The following is a 21,848-nucleotide window of genomic DNA, read 5'->3' on the forward strand; positions in this document are numbered from 1 at the left end:
CCTTGTCGTTTGAACAATAAATTTTTTTTCTGGAAAATATATTCATCTCTGCTTTTAGTGGTATATTTCAACACTCAGCCTGAATCTGTACCAAGAGATAGAAGCATTAGTCACAAAACCTGTTATACTACAAACTTTTTTAAAAACAAACTGATAGTTACCCAACAAGAAAATGATAACTTGTAACTTTTCATAGGCAGGGAGTTTTTTATTTTTGGCTTCTGCGATGGAATTTCACCAAGTTTTTAAAGGTATTAACTTTATTAACCTGCAAGAATCATCAGTTTAAAGTAGTATGTAAAAACTGTTAAAATGAGTCAGAAACAAGGTTTGTAATGCTCATAATCATATCTGACAACGGTAATATTTAATCTTTTGAGCTAGTCTCAACAGACTGGCAATATATAACTCAAATTATTAACATGAATAATAAGTGTTGTTCCTGAAAAAAAACAAATTATTTATCTTTACAATTTTTGGAAACGGTCTAATGTAAAAATACATTTCTTCTTAATATATTTCCCTATTATGATAATGTTAAAACGTCTAGATTAGATTCTCCTAAAACTTTAAGGGTGAAGAGCGTAACATTCCACTTCATTGAAACATACTTCACATGGCCAACATACTTTTTTCAAGGCACTCTAAGAACTCATGAGGATACTACAGGAAAAATGTTCCTCTTGCTTACTGATCTTTTAAGCATATTTCCCCTCAAACTTTTCTAAATTAAACATTGCTATAATTCGCTTTTCTGAAATTTCATTTTCCATGGTACAGTTCTTAAGTTAGTTTTCTTTTATTTGAAGCCACTCCTTCATTTTCAACTTGCTGAGCAGGCAAGCAACTGCCTTTGGTTTCCATGGAAACTGGATTCCTGTGGCTGTGTGTAGGCATTCTTGTTCCACCAACCTAAGACATGAAGCAAAGAACACACTAGCTTAATGTAGTTACAACATATCAACATAAAGTCAACTCTGTATTATTTATACATGTACTAATCACCTTAGGAATGATCCCTTATATATTTTTAATCTCCAGCTACTTGGCTGTTTCTAAACAAGTTTTAATCTGACACAGTTTTAAAGTACTAAATGTTAAAAAACAGCAATCAGAGCAGGGGATAGATCAGGGTACATGGAGAGAAGTGAATGGGGAAACCACTCTCTATTATGCTCAGAAGAGGCTGAAATGTTAAATTAGGAAACAGGGAAGGACAGGCCTTTTGAGCACTGTGTTTGTAATAACTAAGCTGAAGGGCAAGAAAAAGGAAGAATTAGAAATTGGAATGGAGCAAAAGGAAATACAAGGAGAGGGTCAGAGGTGGTAAAGAGGGAGGAGAAATTATATAGAGAAAAAAGAAAGACAATAAGGAAGGTAAGGAAGATTAAGGAAAGAAAATGAAGAGAAAATGAAAAGAAGAAAAAAGAATAAATGTCAAAGAAAGAAAGGAAGGGAAAAGCCAGAAGAATCCAAGTAGAAAGGAAAAACTGAAGGGGTAACACAGAGGAGCAAGAAAGAAAGAAAGGGGGAAGGAAAAAAACAGAAGGGGAATACAGAGGATGAGAAAAGGGGAAGAAGGGGGTTGGGGGGATGGGGAGAACTGTTGTGGTCCTGGTTCCACCTTCATGACTACCCTTCCTCACCCTCACTCAGCTCACACAGTCCAGGGAAGAGAAGTGTTCTGCTCTTAGGACACAATCCCTCGCTAATTGTAGTACTATTACAGATGAGATCTGGAAATGCTGTCACCTCCTTGGCCACTGAGAGAGCATATAATTTTTTAAAAGGGTAACAGAGAAAGCCAGACCTCACAGAGAAGGACCAAAGCTGTATAGCTTAAAAACATTTCCACAGAACCCGTCCCCATCTGCCTCTATTTCCCCTAGCCAGCTTGCACTCTTTCTGTTTCTTCATATCCTGTCCAGTGAATTCCATACTGTAACTCCAAAAACACTGTCTCATATTCCTACCCCAAGAGAAATAGTACTGGCATTGCTCTAAGGGGCTACTAGCTCACTAAGAAAGGATCAGACTCCTGTTTTCCTGACCTAATATCTACTGTCTCCTCAAAAGAGCACTTTTTGGTTTACAATTACATGACTAAAAAGGACAAACTTGAGCAGGGATCTGAGTCTACCTCATGAATCTGGTGAACTTTTGTAACATACTCATTAGAAAAGTACTGCGATTTTTAGATTATCTATATACCACTCCAACTCAGCTGGCATTTCCTATTTTGTAACATACTCATTAGAAAAGTACTGTGATTTTTAGATTATCTATATACCACTCCAACTCAGCTGGCATTTCCACATTAGCGACCACACTAATTGTATCTAGTATTCTTTGAGAAAAACAAGCATTTTGAAAACTTCTCTTTCAAGATTGTGTGTGTGCGTGAGTGTACATGCAAAATGAATGCTTATCACAGGAGTTGTAGAAGGAGAAAAGGGATAAGTATAGAACTACGGCAAAAAGATTGGAAGGGGAAGTCAAGAGTAGCACAGGAAGCTAATGGGACCCTTCAATATGACCTCTGTTTGATGTAGTAGGGAGGCAGATGCAGATATCTCTCAGGGTTAGTGCCAAAGGCAGTATACCAGAATGAGATCTGAGTTCAAGTGGACTAGAGACTACCACTATGAGATCATATTATAGGTAAAAACATTTGTGCTATGAGGTTTCACACAATAAAAATATGCGGATAATTTCTGTTTCATACAGGACTTACTTCCTTGGTTTCTCTGATCTTACCCATTGCTGCTAAGGCTAGATCCCTATCTGTGCCTGGCTTGAGACTAGAAAGTCCCATTCCTATGGCCTGAGTAGGTGGAAGGGAGGAAGATAGGGGAATTACTACCAAATAGAGGGCTAGATTGTGGGGAGGTGAGCAGATCATCACTTAAAACTTTCTATAGGCTTACAAAATTGTATCAAACCAAGTATATTAGTTATCTAATCGTCTACTGAAAGCTGGGCTGTCCAACAACCTGGTCCTGGATAAACTCACTAAATATTTGTTCCATACTGAATGCATGAAGCATTTTAAAAATATATAAATTGGCCAGCCATGGTGGCTCACGTCTGTAATCCCAGCACTTTGGGAAGTCGAGGTGGGAGGATCACTTGAAGCCAGGAGTTTGAGACCAACCTGGGCAAAAAGCAAGACTCTGTCTCTACTAAAAATAGAAAAAGCAAGGCATGGTGGCCAATGCCTATTAGTCCTAGCTACTCTGGAGGCTGAGGCAGGAGGATTGTTTGAGCTGGGGAGTTGGAGGTTCGTACCATTGCACTCCAGCCTGGGTGACAGAGTGACACCTGTCTCTAAAAAATAAAAAAAAATTTACATATATATTATAAAATATGTGTGTATATATATAAGATATATATAAATCAATAAGTGCTGAGTGATATATATGTAATTTAATTGTTAAACTTTATATTTATGTGGCCAAACCCTGAATATATGGAATTTCTCCTTTCTAAATACAGTTGTGCAATAATGATGTTTTGGTAAAGAATGCACTGCATGTATGAAGGTGGTCCCAATCAGATTATAATGGAGCTGAAAAATTCCTATCACCTATTGATGTCCTGGTGTGATGCATCACCTTATCTATGTTTAGATATACAAATACTTATCACTGTGTTACAACTGCCTATAGTATTCAGTACAGTCACATGCTATACAGGTCTGTAGCCTAAGAGAGCAAAAGGTTCCTTCCTATGTGTGTAGTAAGCTATACCATCTAGGTTTGTGTAAATACACTCAGAATATATCCCCATCATTAAGTAAAACATGATTCTAAGTTGTTTTCTTATTGTACTAAATCACATTTTGGACCATGTTATTAAAAATATCAAATCATTGAAGTATTTCCAAAGCATAAAGCACTCAACATTATTTTAGTGTCGGTCTATATCAATAAGGAAGGTGTAAGAATATTACTCATTTCTTTTATTAGAGACACTTTGTACAAACATAATACATTTTTCCTTTCACTTAAAGTTGTTCAGTGCCAAGGTATTAAACTCTTCATTTCCACTAAAAAGGAATAAGCCAGCCCCACACAGAATTGTATGTTATAGGTAAGAGACTATAATCAGTAGTTTCTAAATTGAAATCATTATCCTAGAAAGAACACAGATCCTTTAAAAACAGTTCAGTTATTTTTAAGTCACTGAAAAAATTTTTTCCTTAGGAGGTTACAAAAATCAATACTTATATTAATTTAAACTGGAAATACCCAACCAAAATTGTAGATAAAAGAGCTTAAAATATTAACAACTTTCTCTACGCTTTCCCTTGTCCCAACTAGTTAACCACATTTATACTTTCTTGGCCAAAGCTAAAATGTGCAAAGAGTTCCCATTTCTAAAGGGATACACCCAAATAGTAACATTAGGGTGGAGAACTGAAAAACATAAACAACCCTGTTCACTATAAATTATTGAAAAATCCTCAGCATTTGTATTCCAGCTATTTCTCAAAAGGACTCGAGGACAGTTACAGATTAATTCAGTATAAACATAGAAAGGAAAAAAGAACAGACTACCCAAAGGATACACAAGTGATATATGCTCTGGAGCAAAAATACTGGGATTATAGAACTCAGACAATAATTTTGACTCAAAAATTTTTGGCAGCAAGTAAGGAAAATACACTGAATTTTTGTTTGCTAGACATTCAGATTCATTTATAGAGAGAAAAACTTTTCCTACAATTAAATTCAAATTTGAATTTCTTACATGAGATAAAGAATGAGTGACATGGTCCAGAATATCTATAGCCATGGGTTTATAAGTTTCAAATAGAGAAACGTCATTCAACTGGTATTTCTGGGAAGGATTCTATAGAAAGAGTAACATTAATTGTAACTCTGTAAATACTGAGTTACACAGTACCTAGCAAAATACAATTTAGTCCTTAAATTGTTTGGTTATATTTTTTAATATGGCACTCTGTTCACTAATCACTAATACTGGCCTTATTTTTACATATACTACTTATCAATTTTAAATTATATTAATATCATGCTTTTATGTATTCTACAAATTGCCTCAAATATCTAATGAAACAGTATACATAAACAAAATTAAAAAAAAATACAACTTTGCTTTTCATGGGAATATAGGGATTTAACTATATGGATGTCTTCCCTATGCATCTACGTGGCAAGCTAAAAGAATTTTCTTTAGTTGAATTATAAACTTTACAAAAATAAAAAGTTTCACTGACATAAAGACTGAACTCAGCAGAGCATACAGCTTTCCTATGGATATAGTTTTTAGAATGGTGCTGTGATTCATATGGCAAATGTGAGCATTAGGTTGAAATATGGTACAGTCAGTGAAATAGAGAAATAAGAAACAACATAATGAACACTTAATTTCAAAAAGGATCTTACCTTTTGTTGTGTTGTAGGATCCAGCGATTTGGGTGGAAAAGTACAAGGTATTCTTCCATGATGGATATGATATGGTAATAAGAGACTTGGATCTAATGGGACCCAGGGAACTGACAGACTAGAAGGTACACCAGGAAGACCGCCATGTGTTTTATGCAAATTATATGCTGTTCTAGTAACTTTCCCATCAGAGGTCTTATAGATCAGGAGTGAAGAATCTTCTGATGCATGAGACAACAAGTAGGAACCCTCCTGCAAGCTAAATTCACACAATGAAACTCAACTCATTGGTTCACTTTGTCAATTCAACAGCATTTTCTTAATCATGATCTATTAGTAAAACTGAGAACAATTATGGGAATAGAACACCATCTCTAAAATTATTTTTATGACCAAATAATATTTTTAAAGTCTTTTAAACTATTTTCCTGCCTTTTAGGCAGCTATTTTAATGTTTATCCCAAAGTTTAGAGTATCTGATCATTTTCTTTTTACTTTTATATATCAATTTGTAAGTTTTCATTTAATGAGAAACAAACAGTATGTCTAATTCCCTAATCCATGGACAACAGACACTTATACTGAAAAGTCTTCCTACAGCATTTTCATTCATTCAACACTGCACCTACTTTGAACCTAATGATACGTGAATGGAGATCACTACATTGAGGAGTTTAAAATAAAGTGGGAAGAACAGTCAATTGAACAATCATGGTATGATATGAGGTGCTATGAGGATAACAGAAATAACAGCAGCTAACAGGTATTGAATATCATGAGCTAACTATTGTAATACTGCTTCATATCCATTTTCTCATTAAATCCTCACAACAAACTTTCAAGCCATAATATTAAGGAGATAAATTTGTGCTAAGTGACTTGCCCAAAGTTCAGAGTATATAGGGCTTAGATACAAACCCAGGCAGTTGAACTGCACAGGCCAAATCCTTAATCACAATCCCCTACTGTCAAAATAACCAACTGTGTCAAACACTGAATCCACATTTTTCCTTCCTCTATAGAAAGCTTTCAGGTATTCAATGTACCATTACAAAGAACTAAAAGGGTATGGTTAATATACTATGATTTCTTGGGATTATATACTCTTGTGGAGCAAATGTGCTAAGGAGAACATAAGTTCTTTCCCACAATATATTATTAAAACTAAAGATTAATCATACTTTAGCTATATAGATCTGCCTACAAACCTAATAAGTTACATTTTCATTAACTTTTTAACTGAAAAGTAATAGGTGTTGACAAAGGAGGTCCAGAGGATTATTCTATCCTCTGGAAATTTTTTTTTCCCAATCACTTTCTTATTTCCACATAAAGAAATAAATAATAATTGATTTGGTGGTAGGAATAAATAACATTTCAAAGACTAAAAATCATATATGAAGCAAGCTTTGGTTTACAGAGGAATGTATTTAGTTCATGGAGAATGAGAGACACTCCAAGGAGGAGTAACTTAAAAGTGCCATGCAAGTGCAATGTACATAGACAGGTATAAACTATGACAGGCAGAATAACAGCCTCCTAAAAATGTTTATATTCCAAACCCCGGAGCCTGTGACTACGTTACATTGCATGGCCAAGGGGAATTAAGGTAGCAGACTGAATTAAGATTGCTAATCAGCTGACTTTAAATGGTCAGATTTTCCTGGATTACCCAATGTAATCACAAGAGCCCTTCAATGTGGAAGAGGGAAGCAGAAGAGACTCGGAGGGAGATGTATTAATAATTGTACAAGAGGTCAGAGTGATGGGATTTGAGGAAGACTCAACTTGCCTTTGTAACTTTGAAGATGGAGGGAGAGAGCTACAAGCCAAGGAATGCGGGTGGCCTCCAGAAGCTACAAAAGGCAAGGAAACAGATCCTTCCCAAGCCTACAGAAAGGAATGCAGCCCTGGTGATGGCTTGATTTTAACCCAGTGAGCCCTGTTAGACCTCTGACTTACAGAACTCCAAGAAAATAAATTTGTGTTATTTTACAACACAAATTTTGTAGTAATTCATTACAGCTACAATAGAAAACTAATACAGAAACTTAATGCTGCTAATAAAATTTCAAAAAGCATCTGGCAAATTTCATGTATAAGCATTGTGTTTCACATGAAGAACAGAACATATAAAATAAAAATCCTGTCATAGAATCACTGAAAAGTACCTAGCACATTACTGCACTTGACATCATCATTTTACAAATAAGGATACTGACATATCCTAGCTGCATAATAAATGGAGTTAGAACTAGAACTCTGAGATTTTGACTCAGAGTTCAGACTCTTAAATTATTTTCAAATTTATCTTTTAGTAAGAGTATAACAGAAGAAATGTAAAAGTTCATATAACAAAAGAGTTTGATAAATGATCAGATGGAGAATCCATATTCCAAGATTTGTCATGGAACCAATGATTTTGATCACTAGCTCTATGTTTCCTTATCCTGAAAATGAAAACAATATAGCTATGGTAGTCTGAATAATGGTCCCCATAACATCCACATCCTAACATCCAGAACTTGGGAATATGTTATATTTAATAACTTTACAGGTGTGATTCAATCAACAATTTTAAGATGAGGAGATTATACTGGATTATGTGGGTAGGCCTAATGTAATCACAAGGTTCATCATAAAAGGGAAGTAGAAGACACTACTACAAAAGAGAAGGCAATGTGATGTGGATGCAGAGACTTGAGTGATGTGGTTTGAAGATGGAGGAAGGGGCCACAAGTTGAAGAATACAAGTGTTCACCAGAAACTGAAAAAGGCAAGAAAATGATTCTCTCGTCAGAGTCTCACAAGCCCTGCTGACATCTTGACTTTAGCCCAGTGAGATTTTTGGATTTCTGACCTCCAGAACTATAAAGAGAATAAATTTTGTTGTGTTAAGCCACTAAGTTAAGAAGTAATTTGCTATAGTGGCATTAGGAAAGTAATATAATAGCCTTATAGGAAAATCTACTTGCAAACTCATTAAAGCCAGATACTATCATATTATTTTTTAAATTTATATTTTTACAATTTCAACTTTGACACAATAATTTTTGTACTTCTAGGTTAGTTTCATCTAAGAAAATCAGACATACCAATGCAAATGTCCAAAAAATACTTACCTACTTAATTTCTTTAGAATGTGTTGGAGGATGTTAAATAAACTTGAAATCCTATTAAACAGAAGAAATTCATATCAAATTAAAGCATAAAAAACTTACATTTAACAATCATGGTTCCTCAGGAAGAGAAATGCCCTCAATAACAAAAGAAAACAGCAGATGATATAACGTAAAACAAAGAATACTGAAACTCATTTCTATTTGGATTAAATTATAATATTTACTTAAATTCTTGCCATTTCCTGATTTCCCTTCATTAGCATAAGGTATTTGGCTTTGTGTGAGTCAGAGCAGTTGTAAAGAGATCACTACTGTATATTCAAATCATACACTTTAAAAAATGTTCAGAAGTCTTTAGTAGTACTGATCTGCAGAAGAGTTTGCCTTTTAGAGATGGTGATAAATTAGATTCCAAAGAAACTGACCAATACTTTATATACATGATGACAGAGAAGCCACTGATTGGGGACAGGATAGCAAAAAGGAAATGAAATATAAGATACTTTTCTAAAAATTTCTTTAGTATCTCTTCTAGACCTAAACTCATTCCTTACTTATTTTTTTAAAACATGGTTTTCACTGGGAAAGGTGAGACAGATGGCGAATAGGATATGAAAATGCTTTTCTATTCACATGAGAAAAGTTACTGCTCAAGAGAAGCAATGCTTGTAATAGAAGTAGATGTATGTAAGTACAAGCAGAGGGTTCAAATTTGAATCTGGAATTCTTAAAAACCTATGTCAAGCCTGAAAGCTAGAACTGTGCAGCTAGTACAAGTTAGGATCACTTCTCATCCTAAGTGGTCAAACATATTAACTACCAAAGCTGTCACCAGCTCAGCCCTGTGCTCTGCAGCACATCACTCTAAGTCCCAGTTTCCTTATGTATAAAATGGAGATGATACTACTATAAGCCTTTCCTTGGAAGTTGTGAGATGCAAATGAGATAATATTCCTAAGTTATTTTCCTTTGCATTTAGGCACTTCTGTTCTGAGTACAATAAATTCACTTCAGTCTGTTGTATAATATAATGCTGGGTAGAAGGGCAAACTTTGAGAAGTCAGGAATGTCCAATCAGTGTATACAATCTTGAGAACTAAGATTCTGGGATTGTTCTATCCCTTCCCTTCCCCATAAAGGGGTAAAATGCTTGCTTCCCGTGTACTTTAAGACAGTAGCCACTCTCTGGCTCTAGCCTCCTTTGTACTAACTAGAAAGATTGGCACTATTGGCATTATGCATAATTTGGAGATGGAGACAATTAATATGGATGGATCACAAATTGGGTCCAGGCTTCCTCAAGGGACAAAAAGATAAAGAAAATGTGGTATGTATGTATATGTGTGTATATATGTATACACACACACACACATATACTCACAATGGAATATTATTCAGTCATAAAAAAGAATGAAATCTGGTTATTTGTAGCATCAAGGATTGAACTGGAGATCATTATGTTAAGTGAACTAAGCCAGGCACAACAGAAAAATATCACACGTTCTCATATGAGGGGGGCCAAAAAAAGTGGATTTCTTAGAGGCAGAGAGTAGAATAGTGGTTACCAGAGGCTAGGAAGGAAAGAGGGAGTAAACAGAAGTTGGTGAAGGGGTACAACAATAGATAGAAGGAAAAAGTTCTAGTATTTGCTAGTACAGTAGGGAAATTACAGTTAGCAATAATTGATTGTATATTTCAAAATAGCTAGAAGAGAAGAACTGTAATGTTCTCGACACAAATGTTAATGTTTGAGGTGGTGGATATCCCAATTACCCTGATTTGATAATTACACATTGTATACAGGTATAAAATATCACATGTACTCCCAAAATATGTACAGCTATTATATAATCAATAAAAAGACAAACACACAAAAACAAAAAACCAAATTGGGTCTGGGAAGGCCTCAATATATAAAAGGATTAAAAGTCTTAGAAATAAATTAAGCAGTATTTAGAGATAAAGGAGAATGAGTGATCACTTTAACAAGTTTTTCAATTCCTACCACAAAGTAAACTTTCTTACTTGAGTGCTGAAAGCTTTTCTTTTAATTCTTCTGAGGTAATTTCTTCTAGCAGGAAAAGCTTTGAAGTAAATGCATCAATATGCCCTAAAATAAAATATCAAACTTAAAAAGAACAAGCAACTGCAGTATTTAGAAAATAAAAATACCAACAAGCTAGCCAGGATCCTTTAAAGATGTTTTTACAAAATGTTAATAACTGTAAAGGAATTTTACATGCATATATATTTTATTAAGTCTATTAAGTAAAGCTACATTTTAAAATGACATAAAAATTCAGATTATGAAAGAAATATGTATTCATTCTAAAATTATGTAGAATGTAGAAAAGTTTACACATGTCCATATACACAAAATCATTTCAAAGCCTACAATTTTTGAATGCAATTGTTAAAATATGGGTGCTTCTAATTCCTATTAAAGTTACATTTTTATAGAGTTTTTTGTAGAGATATGTGTACCAAATTCAAAGCAAGCAGATAAAGTCAAATTTAAAGTCTGGGCCTGTTCAATACATCTCTAAGACACATTTGGTTCTTAAGATAAAAATTAGATTATAAAAATCTGGCTTATTATTTTTTAATTAAAGTACACTGTAAGATTTCCCATGGTTAAAAAAAAAAAATCAAAGCAGTCTGCTCAGAGTCTTACTTTCTTACAAACATGACATGAATCTAGAATTTCAAAAAACAAAACTGCAAATTCTCAAGATGATGCTATTTTATTAATAAAAAAGTAACGTGTACTTTCTAAAACAAAATAGGTTGAGACAACACCAAGGCCCTGAAATGTACCAGGGAAGAGCGATATAAAAGACAGTCCTGGGTTAAACACAAAAACCATGTCATTGTACCATAGTTAGAAACATCAATGAGCATGATGAGAGTGTAACACTCTGCAATGCTGAAAATAATTCCATTTTTGTTTTTTTGTTTTTAACTCCCTATATTAGTTATCAAAACAAATTACCTGGAAAGTTGATGTCAATCACTGGGGCAATAAAAATGCACATAATTTAATATCTCATTTTCATATCTAGCCCCTTTTCATCCCATTTGCTTTATGCTCAAAGAATTAACATTTTTACCAGATGCTTTCCTTCTATTTGTTCTCACACCTACCTGTTATTTCTTATGCCAAGTTTTAGTTTCACCTCTGCAACTCATTATCTATATCATTCATTATACAATGACATTTCTAATAACAAAGACATATGTTAATGGTTTAATAACCATAGAAAGAGAATATTAAGCACAACAAAATACTTTTAGAAATTTACTAAATATGCCTTTGAAGAGACTCACTAATAGTTCTTACTTTTTTTAAAGAAACAAAAAGTATGTATTATAGTATATGTCAAATATGGTCTGCCAAAAATAACTACACAGAGAATACCATACTATGTGCGATGAGGTTCTATATCCTCAAGGAGTTCACAACTCTCTCATCATTGGAGCTTTCTAACCTGTGGGCCTCAAATGAATTATATTTGTGCTTAAGAGATTCATCTCTGGAAAAACAAACATCACATGTACTTCCCATTAAATTGGAACTAACCGATGAGCAGCACATATCTGCACAGAGGAAAGTAAAACTCAGTGGAAATAAAGCAGGGCAGGGAGAGGAGGGGATGGGCGAAACCTACGTAACAGGTACAGTGAACACTATTTGGGCAATGAGCACACTTACAGCCACGACTCAAGCATTACAGAAGCAATCCATGTAACCAAAAACATTTGTACCCCCTTAATACTTTGAAATAAAAAATTAATTGATTAATTATTTTAAAAAGAGTGAGATTAATCTCTTCCGCCCTTGGGGCAGCTAAGCAATGCGTGGGATGGCAAAAACTTCCTGGCCATTGCCCTTCAGCCATGAGCAATCTCTTTTGTATACCACAGTGTGCTGTACAAATGTTTTTATGTGTGTCAAGGTTGGAAAACACTGGTTTATATAGTATAAATAAAACCTTCATATAACACAAATGCAACTTTTATATACATGCATTCATTCATACATACATGGATAAATACATATACATGCATAAATACATTTATATATGTACAGGCAGTTCTTGCTTTGCATGCAGTGTGGGACCATAAAAATAATCATACAAGCTGAAACACTGCAAGCAATTTTAATAATCAATCGGAAAAATTACAATTGTTTCATTATCTTTAAATTTTTTGTCAAAACATAAATTCTCGGGGGGTGGGGGGGAGGGGATGGGTGTATGCCTACATGATGAGTGCATTGCACACCCTCTGGGGAATGGTCATGCTTGAAGGTGCAGACTCGGGGAGGTGGGGGGGGCGGGGAGGGGATGGAGGTATGACTACATGATGAGTGCCAGGTGCACTGTCTGGAGAATGAGAATGGACGCGCTTGGGACTCTGACTCGGGGGGATGGGCGGGACATGGACAATGTATATGACCTGAACTTATGTACCCCCATGATGAGCTGAAATAAAAAAAAAAAAACATAAATTCTCCATCAATTATAAATGTATAGATATAGAAATGAAAAAAATAGTAGTAAAATTTTATTTAGTACACTGTAATTCAAAACATTAAAAACATTGAGAATTAAAGTGTTTTATTTCTAGACTGGTTTGAACAGTGCTTGTTGCCTTTTTATACAACTTAGGTAGAAAGTAAGCATCTTTTCTATGCTGTGAACTGTCATACTCCTAAGTTAGAATCAGCTTCCAACATTGCATCCTTTGTGCTTTCAATGTCATGAAATATCTTCAGGAGTTCTTTCAATGTAAAATCTTATGCCAGTGTCACTTCTTCATCCTTTATGTCACAACCACTTTCCTCATTTATGTCATGCAGTTCACCTTCACTAAGTTTGTCTGGCAGCAAATCTAGAGTCTCTTCAACAGCAGCAGTGTCAACATTCCCCCTGTCTGCTATTTCTTCTGTAATTCCATTTATGTTTGATTCAAATTTCACTTGAAGTCATATCACTTTTTGTTTCTTTACTTTAATATTTCTTGGCCAATTCTCTCTTTTAATTATCCGTTTTGGTAAAATGTCACAGGGGTTTATCACTGAGAGACATGGGGGCAATACAATTGAACACTTTGCTTTCTGTGCATGAACTCGGTAACAGGTGCATGGTGACCAATCACAAACAGATTTTGAAAGAAGTGACATGACTGGTCACTGACTGTGTTGTGCCTTTGTTATTTATGCAGTGATTTGTGAACTGAGGAGTCACCAGGGAAATTTGTACTTTATGTAATTACTCAACTTTAAACTTTATTTAGATAAAGTTAATATTAATATAATATAATAACTAAAATCTGTGCTTACCAGAACTGCGCAAAGTGAGAACTGTCTGTATGTCAACTATATATAATAGAATTGATATATATTATAGGATTTGGAGGCTGGATACAGAAGTTGTGATGATACTATTCAGGAAATATTCTTAAAGGAGTAAATCTTAATATTTTTGTGGGGCAAGAAGATAAAAAGAGTACTACAATCTAAGGAAGAAGGGGGACATGTTTACAGGAAAGCAAAGCAAACAAAAAAGAAAACAAGTGTGTTCATTCTACCTGAAAAGGAGACTATGAGCTATAGAAGTGGTTCTCAAAGTGTGGCCCTATGGACTAGCAACATCAGCATTGCCTGAGAACATGTAAGAAATACAAAGTCTTAGGTCCTAATCCAGACCTACTGAATTAGACAGTCTAGGCTTGGGCCAGCAATCTCCACTTTAACAAGCCCTTCAAGTGATTTTCTTTCTTTTTTTTTTTTATTTCAGCTCATCATGGGGGTACATAAGTTCAGGTTATATACATTGTCCATGTCCCGCCCATCCCCTTGAGTCAGAGCCTCAAGTGTGTCCATTCTCCAGACAGTGTGCCTGGCGCTCACCATGTAGTCATACCTCCACCCCCTCCCCCCACCCCCCACCTCCCCAAGTCAGTACCTTCAAGCATGACCATTCCCCAGACGGTGCGCAATGCACTCATCATGTAGGCATACACTAAGCCCCTCCCCCCCCATCTCAGTCTGATATCCAATTGGTATCCTTCCCCGATGTGCATTTAGGTGATGATCAGGGAAACCAATTTTCTGGTGAGTACATGTGATGCTTGTTTGTCCATTCTTTGGATACTTCACTTAATATAATGGGTTCCAATTCTCTCCAGGAGAACCAAAGAGATGTCGTATCACCATTATTTCTTATAGCTGAGTAATACTCCATGGTATTCATATACCACAGTTTACTAATCCATTCGTGGATTGATGGGCATTTGAGTTGTTTCCACATCTTTGCGATTGTGAATTGTGCTGCTATAAACATTTGGGTACAGATGTCTTTGTTATAGAATGTCTTTTGTTCTTCTGGGTAGATGCCCAATAATGGGATTGCTGGATCGAATGGTAGGTCTACTTGAATCTGTTTAAGGTATCTCCATAATGCTTTCCACAGGGGTTGCACTAGTTTGCAGTCCCACCAGCAGTGTATGAGTGTTCCTGTCTCTCCGCATCCACGCCAACATGTGTTGTTTTGGGACTTTTTGATAAAGGCCATTCTCACGGGAGTTAAGTGATATTTCATTGTGGTTTTGATTTGCATTTCCCTGATGATTAGGGATGTTGAGCATTTTTTCATATGTTTGTTGGCCATTCTTATATCTTCTTTTGAAAAATTTCTATTCATGTCCTTTGCCCACTTTTTGATAGGGTTGTTTGATTTTTTTTCTTGCTGATTTTCCTGAGTTCTAAATAGATTCTTATTATCAGTCCTTTATCTGATGTGTAGTATGCGAAAATTTTTTCCCATTCTGTAGTCTGTTTATTTTCGTGACTGTTTCTTTGGCTGTGCAGAACCTTTTTAATTTAATCAGGTCCCAATCTTTTATTTTTGTTGTTGCTGTGATTGCCTTAGGGGTTTTCTTCGTAAATTCTTTGCCTAGACCAATGTCTGCAAGAGTCTTTCCTACATTTTCTTCTAGAATTCTAATAGTTTCCCACCTAAGATTTAAGTCTGTTACCCACAGTGATTTGATTTTCGTGAAAGGTGAAAGCTGTGGGTCCTGTTTTAGTCTTCTACATGTGGCTATCCAGTTTTCCCAGCATCATTTATTAAATAAGGAATCTTTTCCCCAGAGTATGTTTTTGTCTGCTTTGTCAAAGATTAGATGGCTATATGAGGATGGTTTTATATTTGGATTTTCTGTTCTGTTCCATTGGTCTGTGTCCCTGCACTTGTGCCAATACCAAGCAATTTTAATAATCACAGGTTTGTAGTATAGTTCGAAGTCTGGCAAATTAATACCTCCCATTTTGTTTTTGTTGCTTAAAATTGCTTTTGCTAAGCGGGGTCTTCTCTGGTTCCACACAAAGCGTAAAATTATTCTTTCCATATCTGTGAAAAATGATGTTGGTAATTTAATAGGGATTGCATTGAATCTGTAGATAACTTTGGGCAGTATAGTCATTTTAACAATGTTGATTCTTCTGATCCACGAGCATGGTATGGTTTTCCACCTATTTACATGTTCTACGATTTCCTTCCTCAGTGTTTCGTAGTTCTCCCTATAGAGGTCCTTTACCTCTTTAGTTAAATATATTCCTAGGTATTTTATTTTCTTTGTTGCTATTTTGAAGGGTATTGAGTCCTTAATTTGGTTCTCTGTTTGACTGTTATTGGCATATATGAATGCCTCTGATTTGTGTGTATTGATTTTGTATCCCGAGACTTTACTGAATTCATTGATCAATTCCAGGAGTCTCTTGGTTGAATCCTTGGGGTTTTCTAGATATAACATCATATCATCAGCAAAGAGTGAGAGTTTGATCTCTTCTTTCCCTATCTGGACTCCCTTGATTCTGTTCTCTTGCCTGATAGCTCTCACAAGGACTTCCAATACTACGTTGAAAAGTAATGGGGACAGTGGGCAGCCTTGTCTGGTTCCAGTTCGAAGTGGGAATGCTTTCAATTTTTCCCCATTTAGTATGATGGTGGCTGTGAGTTTGTCATATATGGCTTGTATCATTTCTAGATAGGCCCCATCTATGCCTATTTTGTTAAGTGTTCTTATCATAAAAGGGTGTTGAATTTTGTCAAATGCTTTTTCTGCATCTATTGAGAGGATCATATGATCTTTATTTTTGCTTCTATTTATGTGGTGAATTACATTTATAGATTTGTGTATGTTAAACCATCCCTGCATCTCTGGGATGAAGCCCACTTGGTTGTGATGGATTATTTTTTTCATAAGCACTTGGATTCGATTTGCTAGGATTTTATTGAGAATTTTTGCATCTATATTCATAAGGGATATTGGTCTGTAGTTTTCTTTTGTGTTGCATCCTTTCCTGGTTTTGGTATTAAAATTATGTTGGCTTGGTAAAATGTGTTGGGGAGACTTCCATCCTTCTCGATATTGGAGAATAGTTTATGTAGGATGGGCACCAGTTCTTTGTAGGTATGGTAAAATTCAGGTGTGAACCCATCTGGCCCAGGGCTTTTCTTTTTGGGAAGGTTTTTTTATTGCTGTTTCAATCTCAGATCTAGATATTGGTCTATTTAGGAATTTTATTTCTTCCTGGTTGAGCTTGGGAAGGCTGTGTGTTTCTAAAAATTGGTCCATTTCCTCCTCATTTTCCAATTTGTGTGCATAAAGATTTTTGTAAAATTCATAGATGATGTCAAGTATCTCTGTGGCATCGGTCGTGATTTCTCCTTTCATGTTCCTGATGGAGGTTATTAGAGCTTTTTCTTTTCTGCTCTTGGTTAGCCTAGCCAGGGGTGTGTGAATCTTGTTTATGTTTTCAAAGAACCAACTTTTTGTTTTACTAATCTCCCTTATGGTTTGTTTGTTGTCCTTGTCATTCAGTTCTGATCTGATCTTAATAATTTCTCTCCTTCTGCTGGGTTTGGGGTCAGTCTGTTCTTCCTTCTCCAGCTCTTTGAGTCTATTCATTAGATTGTCTATTTGTAAGTTTTCTGTCTTTTTGATATAGGCATTTATGGAAATAAATTTTCCTCTCAGGACTGCTTTAGCTGTGTCCCACAGATTTTGATAACTTGTGTCTCCATTGTCGTTTAATTCAAAGAATCTTTTGATTTCCGTCTTGATTTCTTCATTTATAAAATAATCGTTCAGGAGAAGGTTGTTTAGCTTCCATGACTTTGAGTAGGAATGAGAATTTCTGTTAGGGTTCATTATTACTTTTATTCTGCTGTGATCTGAGAAGATGCATGGTATAATTTCTATTTTTTTAAATTTTTTAAGACATGCTTTATGTCCTAGGATATGGTCAATCCTGGAGAATGTCCCATGGGCTGATGAGAAGAAAGTATATTCAGTGGATTTTGGGTAGAATGTCCTGTAGATGTCAGTCAGGCCCATTTGTTCTAGCATTCTATTTAAGTCCATTATTTCTTTGTTTATTTTTTGTTAGGAGGACCTTTAACAGCAGCGTGTTAAAGTCTCCAACTATCAACGTGCCGTTATCTATCATTTTGTTCAAATCAAGTAGGGTTTGCTTTATGAATCTGAGTGCACCTAAGTTGGGTGCATATACATTAAGTATAGTTATGTCTTCTTGTTGAATTGTACCTTTCACCAGTATATAGTAACCATCTTTGTCTTTCATTACTTTTATTGATTTAAAAACTAAGTTATCGGAGATTAAAACCGCCACGCCAGCTCTCTTTTGGCTTTCATTTGCTTGAAATATCGATTTCCACCCTTTTATTTTCAGTCTAAATGCATCCTTGCAAGTTAGATGAGTTTCCTGAAGACAGCAGATACTTGGCTTGTATTTTTTTAACCATTGGGCCAGTCTATGTCTCTTGAGTGGGGAATTCAATCCATTCACATTTAATGAGAGGATTGATAAGTGAGACTGATTTCTGTTCCTCATGTTGGCTTGAATTTTATTATTCTGTTTTCTCACTTGAGCCACTGTGATAACTGAGTTTTTATCTTCTCTTGAGTAGTTTTATATTTGTGGGTCTTTCTTTTGCTGGTCCATGTGTAGCCCTGTTTTGAGTACTTCTTGGAGAGCTGGTCTTGTCTTGGTGAATTCTCTGAGTTTTTGTTTATCTGAGAATGTCTTAATTTCACCTTCATATGTAAAGCTGAGCTTAGCTGAGTATAAGATTCTAGGCTGGGCATTATTTTGTTTCAGAAGAGTGAGAATGGGGTCCCAGGTCTCTTCTTGCTTGTAAGGTTTCAGTTGAGAAATCTGGCATAATTCGGATGGATTTTCCTTTGTATGTAGCTTGCTTCTTTCTCCTAACAGCTCGTAGAATGGCCTCTATAGTGGAAATTTTGGTCAGTCTGATAAGTGCATGACGTGGTGTCTTCCTATTTGGTATGAATCTCCCAGGGGTTTTTTGAGCTTCTTGAACCTGTATATCTAGAATTTTGGCAAAGCCTAGGAAATTTTCCTCAATTATATCTTCAAATAGCTTATCCAACCCTTGCTTATTGTCTTCTTCACCCTCAGGAATGCCAATAACTCTCATGTTAGGCTTCTTCACATAATCCTACATTTCTTGTAGACTCTGGTCTTCACTCTTATTTCTTTGCTACATCTCTGTGACTGACTTATTCAATTGGAAAGTGTTATCTTCAATTTCTGAGATTCTTTCTTCTGTTTGATCTACCCTGCTCTTGAGACTTTCCACTGTGTTTTGTAGCTCCCTGAATAAATTCTTCATTTCCAGGAGTTCAGTTTGATTTTTCTTCAATATTTTGATTTCTTTAGTGAATTTTTCTTCCAAGTCCTGGATCTTTTTTGTGGTATTTTTGTGTTGGTTATCCATTTTTTCTTGTATAATATTCAGCTTATTTATGATCCATGATTGAAATTCTTCCTGTGACATATTGCTATTTTGAGTTTGGTTTCTGTCAATTGGTGGAGAATTAGTAATCTTCTTTGAAGGCAAGGTTTCAGCTTGATTCTTTATACTCCCAGAGTTCTTTTGCTGAGGCCTTCCCATCTGGATCAATCCTTAGGTCCCTTCTTTCAGCTAGCTTTACGCTGGACAGAGGCACGCCGTGCGCGCTGATCTTGGGCTGTGCAGCAGCCCAGGTAAGCTGCCTCCTCTGTCACTAGGGGTAGCCCTTCATGTGTTGTTCAGGATTTTGCTGCCTCAGCTGGGGAGCTGCTCCTGTTGGGTCCAGCCCCAGAGAATTAATTTGGCCCGAAACCGGTTTGAGAGTCCCATCACTGGGCTGATTTAATTGCAGACGGAAAGCGACTTTTTCCTTGCCTCTTCCTCTCCCGAGGTGGTTTCTGTCTCTCTCTGCGCAAAAGCCAGTGGCTGGGGGGGGGGGGGAGGGGGGTGCCCGCGTTTCCCCAGCGCCCCGGCTGCTGTAGCTCCTGGGGGCGATGTTCTGCCCCACCCCAATGTCCGCAAGGTCCACGCTCCGCTCCCACGCAACTGGGGAAGCACTCAGTGTTCACGCAAAGGCGGAGCTCCTAGTGGGGGACCGCAGACTAGGGGATGGAGGCACTGGGTTCCCAATCGCTCTGCAGCGGCTAGGCTGTGGACCCCGACAATGGCGGCTGCCCGCCCGCTGGTCGCTGGCGCTATGAGTGAATGTTCAGGGTCCAGCAGGGGCCGGAGGAGCCGGGATTGAGGGGGCCCAGCTGCCCGCGTAAAGGAGACAGTTTGGTGTCCCCCAGGTGTCTTTTGCTGCAGCCTAGCATGAACCCTCTCCCACTGGTTGCAGTCCACCCACAGAGCTCCGGGGTTCAAAATGCCTCCCGCTATTGTCTCCTCTCCACAGAGCCCCGCGTCTCCCATGGTGATTGTGCACCGGCTTCAGGCAGATCCCTAATTGAGTGGGAATGGAGGTCAGTGGGGAAACAGGCCGCTTTCCTGTGGGGCTGAACCCACCTCACTCGCTGGTGAGGCGGGTACAGCTGTCCCACGTTCCCCTCTCTATTGTCCGTCCTGCACTCTCCAGATTTTCACGATCTGATTTCCCGTTCACCTCAGTCATTTCTTGCTGTGTCCCACACTGATTCTCTGTGGATTCACACCACTGTTCTTGTGGGGGAGCAATCCTTTAGCATTGTGGCAGACTGAGATCCATGCCTTCCTCTCCAGGAGCATGAATCCAGGAGGTCACCACCACTCCGCCATCTTTCGGCTCCCCCTCCAAGTGATTTTCTTGAACACCTTTTTTTTAATTAAAAGAGTACACTCCAAAACTCATAATGCTTTTAAAACAGCATTTTAAAATATTACCTCCCTCACATATCTATAACAAAAAGAAAACCAAACAAACCACAACCATACAATAATAATACATGGTTTTCACCAGTTGTCACAGAAACCAAACACACCATCCCAGTACATTAAAATGAATGGCCCATAAGTTGATAGGATTCACGGACCATAACTAGCACATAGGGCAATGATTACTTAGGACTTTTAAGAATACTTTGAAGTAATCCATACAGTTGATGGCAGTTTTGTGTGTTAAACTAAACATTAAAAAAACTCAAACCTTATATGTTTTTGTCATGATCACCATTCTCTATCAGTCCTTTAAAAAGAATTCCACTGATAACTTTTTTTTGGTCCTTTCCTAAAATGTATGTGGCTGGCAATTGCTTTCAAGCAGCTTACATTAAGATTGTTGGTGTGAGATCTTTGGAGGAACAGTGACATTCTGGTTAGAGACCAAAAACTACCACAACAAACTTCCAGCATGTGTACAAAGGGTGAAGAGGGAGGTAGTCCACCACCAAGTAGTACAGTTAGCTACTTTCTTTTTTGGATTAAGCAGAGAGAATGAATCAATTATCTTACTAATACTGTCATAAAATATGAAAACAAATACTGATTAACCAAAATAGGAAAAAAATATTAAGTGAATAACTTGTTGTATAAGCAAGAAAAATAGACTCACAGCATTTATTACATACAAGGAATTTTGCTAAGCACTATGTGAATACAAAGTTTTATCAGACTCTGACCTTAAGCTATTTATTGTCAAACAGGAAGAAGGGATAGGTATATGAAAGAATAATAAAGTAGAAAGTAACAAGTCTTAAGAGAAGTAAAAGACAATGCATTGAGAGATCATGAGAAGGAAACGACTGCATGAAGGGGCAGTCTGAGATGGTTAGGCGAGATTGACAGGTGTAAGATGAATTGAGATGTTCGAGATTAAGCATTCCAGTGGGAGGAAACAATACCATTAATGATTAGCAAGTAATCTATCATGTGAGATATGTTAACTGTATATGAACTCAGCCAATGCAAATTAAACCCCTTCTTAATTCCTGTCCCCC

The 21,848-nt window shown here is 36.6% G+C and overlaps 1 protein-coding gene across 3 annotated transcripts in view; it reads right to left on the minus strand.

Moving 5' to 3' along the window:
- Positions 1-242: 242 nt before the first annotated feature.
- Positions 243-21,848, minus strand: part of ICE2 (interactor of little elongation complex ELL subunit 2) — a 56,136-nt gene continuing 34,530 nt past the window's right edge. For all 3 annotated transcript variants that reach the window (XM_045530553.1, XM_045530535.1, XM_045530544.1), the window contains exons 13-16: positions 10,559-10,643; positions 8,534-8,584; positions 5,412-5,670; positions 243-912 (exon numbers count right to left, since the gene is read on the minus strand). In XM_045530553.1, the coding sequence (XP_045386509.1) occupies positions 784-912; positions 5,412-5,670; positions 8,534-8,584; positions 10,559-10,643 (524 nt within the window). In that variant the 3' untranslated portion in view covers positions 243-783. The remainder of the gene's footprint in view (positions 913-5,411; positions 5,671-8,533; positions 8,585-10,558; positions 10,644-21,848) is intronic.

The sequence above is a fragment of the Lemur catta genome, chromosome 1 (genome assembly GCF_020740605.2).
Source record: "Lemur catta isolate mLemCat1 chromosome 1, mLemCat1.pri, whole genome shotgun sequence".
Classification (NCBI taxonomy): Eukaryota; Metazoa; Chordata; class Mammalia; order Primates; family Lemuridae; genus Lemur; species Lemur catta.